The sequence below is a fragment of the Epinephelus moara genome, chromosome 24 (assembly GCF_006386435.1).
Source record: "Epinephelus moara isolate mb chromosome 24, YSFRI_EMoa_1.0, whole genome shotgun sequence".
In the NCBI taxonomy this organism is placed as follows: domain Eukaryota; kingdom Metazoa; phylum Chordata; class Actinopteri; order Perciformes; family Serranidae; genus Epinephelus; species Epinephelus moara.
In genome coordinates, this window is record NC_065529.1 from 3206484 (window position 1) to 3214614 (window position 8131).

The 8131-nt window shown below is 37.9% G+C and overlaps 1 protein-coding gene across 1 annotated transcript in view; it reads right to left on the minus strand.

The window, feature by feature from the left end:
• epha8 (eph receptor A8) overlaps positions 1–8131 on the minus strand; it is a 343673-nt gene that overhangs the window by 71647 nt on the left and 263895 nt on the right. Inside the window, exon 9 of the mRNA XM_050038788.1 lies at positions 6124–6248. Within this exon, the coding sequence (XP_049894745.1) occupies positions 6124–6248 (125 nt within the window). The remainder of the gene's footprint in view (positions 1–6123; positions 6249–8131) is intronic.

An 8131-nucleotide genomic window follows, 5' to 3' on the forward strand; every position in this document is an offset into this window, starting at 1 on the left:
TTTCCCCCGTTAAAGGGTTTTTTTGGGGGAGTTTTTCCTTATCCGCTGTGAGGGTCCTAAGGACAGAGGGATGTCGTATGCTGTAAAGCCCTGTGAGGCAAATTGTGATTTGTGATATTGGGCTTTATAAATAAAATTGATTGATTGATTGATTGATAAGGAGACCTGGATACAGCGTTGGAGGCAGGGCCCCTGTTCAGTCCTATTCAGTGGTGCATGAAGCTTAAAAAGTTCAACTTCCTGGACATGAAACTACCCAGATCATTCAAATTGAGTGTCAACTCATAGAGCAGGCACACCTGACACCTCCACCAGCTGAGCAGCTAATAAAATAATTTAATTGTGCCGCTCTCCTAGACTTTCCAAATGTTATTGGATTGGATTGATCAAAGTCTGTCAGCGATGCTCAAAACAATATATCCACTGATTTACTCTCTCAAAATTTAGGTCTATTGAGAAAAAGAAGTCGTTTTTAGGCCCAATGGCATCATGTGACCGACCTGGAGGTTGTAATTCCACGGTTATGCCACTATGTCAAATTGGCATCAACTGGCAATAAACGATTTTGGGAGGAATCTAAATGTTTTTCTCTGTCATGTCAGGGAAAGAATACAGGGAGTTTTCAGTTTTTCTGCAAAAATATGTTCAATTTCTCAATATTATGCTGTTTTCATTACAGCAGTGGCACTGCTACCTGCATGCAGGTATCAATAAACTGAACACAGCCTCTGTAATTGTTCAAATAAATAACTAAATGTGTGTGCTTCAGTGCACAACCATACTTTTAAGTGTGGAGAGGAATGTCATCATTTCTTTAACCATGAAGTCAACTCAAACAATCAAAACAAGATATTGTCTGCCTTTGGCAGTTTATTTGAATAGATGTATATTAACATTAGCAATGTTGTTTTTTTGTGTATGAACTTTTCTTCCCGCAAATAGTCCATTCAAACAGTTGCTTTACCTACATTACAAACATTTTCATATTTGCCTTGAGTGGTACCTGGCCATGTAGATATGATTCAATTTATCCAAGTTTGGAGATATCTGTCATCTTTGCATCAACCCCCACCCAGTAGTCAAGGACTCACCCTCCTCACAAATCCAAATTTAAGTCCTCTCCATCAGGCATTCGATTGTCTCGAATAGCAGAAACAAATACACCCCTATCTCATAATTCTATCCATTTAACATTTCTTGCCACAGTTTTTGTCCACTGAGTTGTTTTAATTTTATTTTAATCAAGCCTAATAGCTCGATGGAGAATAAAATATGGAAAGCAGACACTGTGCACCTAAAAAAATGGTAGAGTATTGCATTTTTGAATCAGCTTTTCATTTAAATAAACTACTGGATTTGGATGCATTTCATTCAAGATTATTTGCTGCAAATTATTAAAAGAGTGCTCCAGGGAAGATGTTTTTCTGGTGGCAGATGTGGAAGTTAGTATCGCACTGGCCCCCTCGTCAAAAAGCCTGTGGAATTTTTCCATTTGATTTTAGATTATTGCCCAAAATAAGCTCTGTGGCAAACAAACATTTTATGATACTTACACATTTTATTCAGCAAGACAATCTGCACAAAAGAGCATGACTTTTATGATTTATGAAGCTGAAATGCAATTACCATCAATAAAAACCGAACATTAAGCTCTGAACAAACTACACCATGGTTGCATGAGGCAACATCACCACCATAACAAGACTTTGAAGCTGTGTTCAGCGCAGCTCAGCATGGACTCAGCATTAACTTGTTTATTTGACAAGGACAAATGCTTAAGACACTGCTTCATATGTACAATACAAAGACGCAGTGCATATAGGTTTCTAACCATGGCTGATTTGCAATCCCTGTACCTGGTTAGGCTTTTAGAATTAACCCTTTGGGCCCTAGTTCTTTTTGGGGTATTTTTCCTGCCTTTACTTATAAGCTCATATCACAGTCATTATAAAGGCTACATGCACATGCTATATCTTGTTTTTGTTTTTTTGTTTTTTTCGGGACAATCTGGGCTACCCAGATTTGCCATTATTACATGTCCTTCTATGTGCCTGTATTTTATATTAATTTTTATATCAATGAAAAAAAAAGCTGTGTTACTAAATTCTTACATTTTTACATGTATCTCACCATAGCAAGTTGGAAGTAGACATATTCTGCCATATATGAAGAGGGGAGACTCTCTGGAATCTGGCAATATAAGAACCATGATGCTGGGACATTCTGTCACTTCACAGTTGTCACAAAACTGGCACAAACTGTGGTTTGTGCCAGGCGGACATGATTGCCAGTATTTTTTCATTATTGCAAGAAATTCCACTGACTCATTCACTCATTCGCAACTGCCTTTTATTGAGACACATAGAAGCTTCAAAATTCATGAGCTGGGTATTTACTTACTATTTTATGTTGTAGAACAAAACAAAAACTACTGTCCCAAAAAGGCCGTTTCTAGAGTACTAGCTAAAATATATGAAATTAAACAACATCCTTACTTTTTATAGAACATAGTTCATCTAGGTGCAGTGTAATTACCAGTTTGGCTTTACTACATATTTAATATATTGAGTAGATGTATCTTTTTATGAATCTCTTTAGAACCCTACTTTGCAAATCAGAAGAACTACAACTATGTTGCTGATATGTATCAAGCTGCATGGTGCGGTCCTAGGGAACTGTGGACTTTAAGGGGGTGGTAAACACATTTGTGTAATCAGATTTTAAATATCTAATTTCTAAATGGGTGAAAATTTATTTTATCCATATTTTACCCATATCTGACAGCACCCCCAGTTGTTGACTCTACCCACATGATAGCTGAGGTCAAGAGCTCTCTATAACAGTTGGTCCCATGTCTGTACCCCCTTTTGTTGCTGACTTATAAGCCTTCAAACATGCACCGAGGTCAAGGTTCAAAGGTCAGTATTTCAAAGCAGGAGCCATGTAGAATCTTCATACTGACATATGTTACTCTCCAGGTTGAGACCTTTCCAATGATGTATTTGGTTTAGCTCTACAACAAAGTTTTGATTTTTTTCATTTTTGGACACAAGCCATGCCAGGTCTAGTTTCAGACAGCACTTTGAAGGCCCAGTGTATAAAATGAATTTTTTGTTTCTTTGTTTGTGTTTTTTTGTTTTTTACTGTAGATACTACTAAAATGATGTTACTAAAATGAGTCATCCTCAGACAATACAATACTACTAAAAAGTAAACCAATAATAACAATAATGAAATAAGCAAAAATAATATTAAAATTATATTGAAATTTTAAAATCTATTTACAGAGTGGAATGGTAGCCTAATAGATAACTTAGACACTGTTTATTATTGAATTTACTTTTAGCATGCTCTACTTTTATCTACTGTAGATGTTTTAATTTATTTAATAACTAATTTATTTTATGTTACATTTTGGTATTTTATGTCATTTGTCATAGTTTAGTTCTTAACTCCAGTGTTTCCTCAGTGGGAGCCATGTGCACCAGGGGGTGGCCGCTGGTTCTGGCTGTTGTGGCGCTGGCTGGGGTCCACTCTCCCCTGGTGGGGTGGAGGGTTCAGACCATTGCCTTTTGGCAGTGACGCTGGGCTCTTCCCCTGCCTGGGCCGGGATGCAGGTTCCTGCTGGCAGCTGGGTTGCTGGGGGGCGGCGGCCGCCTCCTGATGCGGATGGCTCCATGTGATGGTGTTTCCTCTCTGGTTCTCGGATGGCTCCATGTGATGGTGTTTCCTCTCTGGTTCTTCCGTGCTCAGCCTTATTTTTTTCTTCTCATTTATTTATTTATTTTTATTTTTCTTCTATTTTTTATCACATGGGGATGGGGGTGAGGGAGGTGAGGGGGTCTGTGAGGGATCTGCTGGGGATGGGGGGGCTTTGCTTTTAACATGTAAAGCAATTTGTGCTACATTTTATTTTAATGGAAAGTTCTCTATAAATAAAGATTGATTGATTGATTGATTGTTAATAGTCCGGAAATCCCGTCTTCATCCTGTTTATATTGCCATGGTACAAGATTTGATGCACACACACACACACACACACACACTTAAAACACAAACACCGACACACACTTTTCTTAACAGAGATAGTGGCGTTTGGATTCGGTTGCGGCAGACGGGTGGCAATTTGAAATGGAATGAATCCCACAGATGGCAGACAGTACAAAACAGTAGTGGAACGTGCCCCATTCGCCCACAGCACAATGCTCTTAAAGCCCTACGCTATCAAAAGCTGGCAAATACATTTATTTTATTTTATGGCCTTGACATTAACCTGTCATATTGTTGAGTTATCAAGGACACTTTCTTGTTTTTGTGTGTATACAGGAATGTTAAAGACAACATTGAGGAAAATGAGGTTGACGTGACGTTGTTGAATCAGGGAATCCGTGTGTCCACCACAACAATGGATCCTAATTGACTTTACATTAGCATTGTTTCTGTGCTACCGGCACGTAATTACATACTGCCACCACAGAATGCGGTGTTAAGAGGTCGTGGTCATTTCACGTATTTCTGTGAGATCAGGTTGCCTCCAAAACACTGGTGGGCGGTGAGGTTTCTGTGAAGTGCCCTAAAGTCTAGATGATTCAATTAAACATGGCTTAATAACACTATTTCACTGACAATGCACTGAAAGAAATACATCAGTGTCTTAAAAAATGGTGGAAAAGGGCAGATCACTTCGGATCTACCATTCATGAAAAGCTTTACTAACACACTGCTCCTCTTTTTACGATCTAATCTTCACTATATTTCCTTTTCTATTTCTATTTTTTTGTCTTTCTATTAATTTACATAAATGAATAAAACCTTGTCTGCCAATCAAATGTAATTGGCAGATAATTACCTCAGACATCGACTGATGTCCTTCTTTCAATCAGAAAAATGACAGGTACTTTGAGGAGTCTCCATCTTATTTTTCATGCGTCCTTTCAGGTAATTCTTTTATGATGCATCGTTTGTTCAAATGTAAATTCTCAAGACTTATTAGGCCTATCTGCCATGCAAAGTTTTATTTTTTATGTACATATCCATTAAAAAGGGCTTGCATTTGTTGTTTTGAAGGAATTCTTTCTTTGGAAGTCTTGATTAACAATAAAGTTCCTCATCATCATCATTGCTATCCTCACCTTGTTTTTATCTGCCTTCTGCAGCACTTTGGCAAACTTAATTGACGGATACTTTATAAGTGTGGAGGTAATATGAGTTCAACAATAGTAAGAGGTGCAAGGTGCATCCAAACAGCAGAATCAGTGAATCATTCATGTGTCCTTAGAAAGAATAAGAGCCTAATTATGAAGAAGTGCCAGGTGCAGAAATAACAAGCATTTTTTGTCTTTATTATCATCCTGGTGTGGTGCTGCAGTAGCCGCCACCCTCGCTGTGACTTATTGTTGTTTAGCACAGTTGTATAGAAACCTTAAGAAAGCACATTGCTGACTTGTCCACTTGAAATCCCCCCACAGGCGTCTCGCCCCCTGAGCAAGGCCAGATTAAGACAGCAGCATAAGAGACGAGCTAATCCTTCAGCACTCCCCCCAATATCCTTCTTGTTTGTCTATGAGACTGCCTTTTTCCAAGCTGCTCTCTCTGCAATTTCTATCATCACACACACAAACATCTACTCACCCAAGCACCCATTGCATGTACATATTCACGTGCACACTCACAGCAATTAGCTCGTCGCAAGGCTTATGCTCCCGCCAGCAGCTTGCTGTCACTGTCACTTTCGCTAAGTTGGAATCTACACTGTCTCATCATCCTTCTTGCTCTCCCTCTCTCGACCCCCATTTCCTTTCAATTAGCTGAGCTACCAGCAGGATCTTTTTCTAGGACTAAGTTATCCAGAGTCTATCCAACCACTCCCCTGCATTCACAATATCTTGGCTCAGTTTAGTCACCACCCTTTGAAGACACAGAGCTTATGTTCTCCAGGTAGAGCAGAGACTGTTGTCACGTTCTTTTCCTCTAATAAGCTGCTGGATGGTTTCATATTAGCTTTTTTTGGGAAAAAAATGGGATCTGTTGACACAACCCTGAAACAAATGACTCCAGTATTTGGTTTTTGTGCTGTTTAAGGACACCACTTGAGTGGTACAGATGCAGCAGTTAGTTGAGTACCTTTTCATAGTATTTGATGTCGTACTCCAGGATCACTCCATTGGGCTGGTCAGGTTCATGCCAGAGCAGAGTCACGCTGTTCTGGCTGGTGTTCTCCTGGCGGATGGCTAACACTTCAGAGGGAGCTGCACAAGAAACAGGAGAGATTACTGCTTTGTCAGTTAAAGATGTGGTTCCTCAACCACCACCACCACATATAAAAGGTGATGAGATTACGCTAATGTCCTGATTACACATGAAATACATTCAGACAGATCCTGTTGTGTGAAGGTATCTTATTTATTTATTCAGTTATTCATTTAGTGCATTTACATTTTTTATTTCTTTTCCCTTGTTTTTGAATATTTTGTTCTTTAATATACTTTTAGTATCTTGTTATCTGTTATTATTTGTAGATGTAGCTCTATTTGCTGTGGTTTAGGTTGCTGTGGACATTTGCTCTTAAGGGAAAATTAATAGCATGATTCAAGACAGAATGCTTAATTATTTATTTTACATTAAGGTGGTTTTGACAGCTACATGAGACTTCATAAACAGACTTCATAAACTCTTTACTAAGTTGAGGTCATTTGGACAGACCCTTTGAAATGCTTGGGGCATGTCTGCTGAATGAAGGACACGCAACTGTGAAGAGACAGACTCTCGTTAGCTGCTAATCCAGAAGCATACAGTCTATAGCAACACAGCACATCCTCCAGGAGCCAAAGCAGCCAGGAAGACTGAAAGGTCTGTTAGTGACTGCTGTTTAGCTTGTGTTTGTATTACTGGGGTAGGGGCATACCATATCATCTTGTTCACGATAATATGGGTATAATTGTTAATATAATATGAAAAATTTATATCATGATAGTCACAATATCTCAACTGACATATTGATGTCATCTGCAGGCAACAAGCATGGCTGAAAGCCAAATTATTACTAACTTCACGGTGGTTCCGAGAGGAGCAGCTTCAGTAGTGTAGAATAAACTTTGGCGTCCTGAATGTTTTATGAACAGCCTCGGACTTCTCAGACTCTTTTAGCAACTTACTGCACAGAGGGAACTCATTCAACGACTCCTCTGGCAGCAGCACAGCGTCTCTCCCTCTCCTCTTTTGCTGTGCATATATGGGAGTCGGTCTCGTCAAGTGATTTTGTCATAAATCTTTGGTAATGTAATCCTACATGACCCTAGCGGCTTCACAAAAAACTACATATATGTGAAATGTGCAGTGGTTATGGTAACATAACAGCCTGTCTCAGGTTACAGCGTGATGATTAGAGGAGAATGTGAACCAAAAAAAACAACTCAATCATTCAGGATTTTGCTTAAAGAGAAGGACATTGCCTGTTGATTGATATATATATAGATCCCAGGGTACATTTCTTTTTGTTTTGTATTTGGGAACTGTTTAAATGTGTAATTTCTGGTAGATTTTATTTAGTTGTACTGTTAATATTGTATACAGAATCTGAATTTCACTCTGAGTTACTTTAGTTGTTTAGTTTTTACTGAATATGTAAAGCGAAACTGTTAGGTTGACATGTAAAACTATATCACTTATTTCGTTGCAAATCTATTTTCTTCAAATAATATTTTTTTTTTTACTAATTTGTCATATCATCAAGAATATTGTTATCCCAAAAATACTATAAATATAATAATATAGTGTAATATAAAATTATATATATATTATATATTATAATAGTGATATTATTTAAGGGCCATATCACCCATCCCTAGACTGTGAGAAGTTTATTCATGTACTCATTAGCCTGAAAGTATGGAAGCCCATTTCCGCCACTTGATGGAAAAAAATAAGATCTATTAACTCAAAATAATGAGATACTAAGTCAAAATAATGACTTACTAAGTCAAAATAATGAGATACTAAGTCAAAATTATGAGATACTAAGTCAAAATAATGACTTACTAAGTCAAAATTATGAGATACTAAGTCAAAATAATGAGATACTAAGTCAAAATAATGAGATACTAAGTCAAAATAATGACTTGCTAAGTCAAAA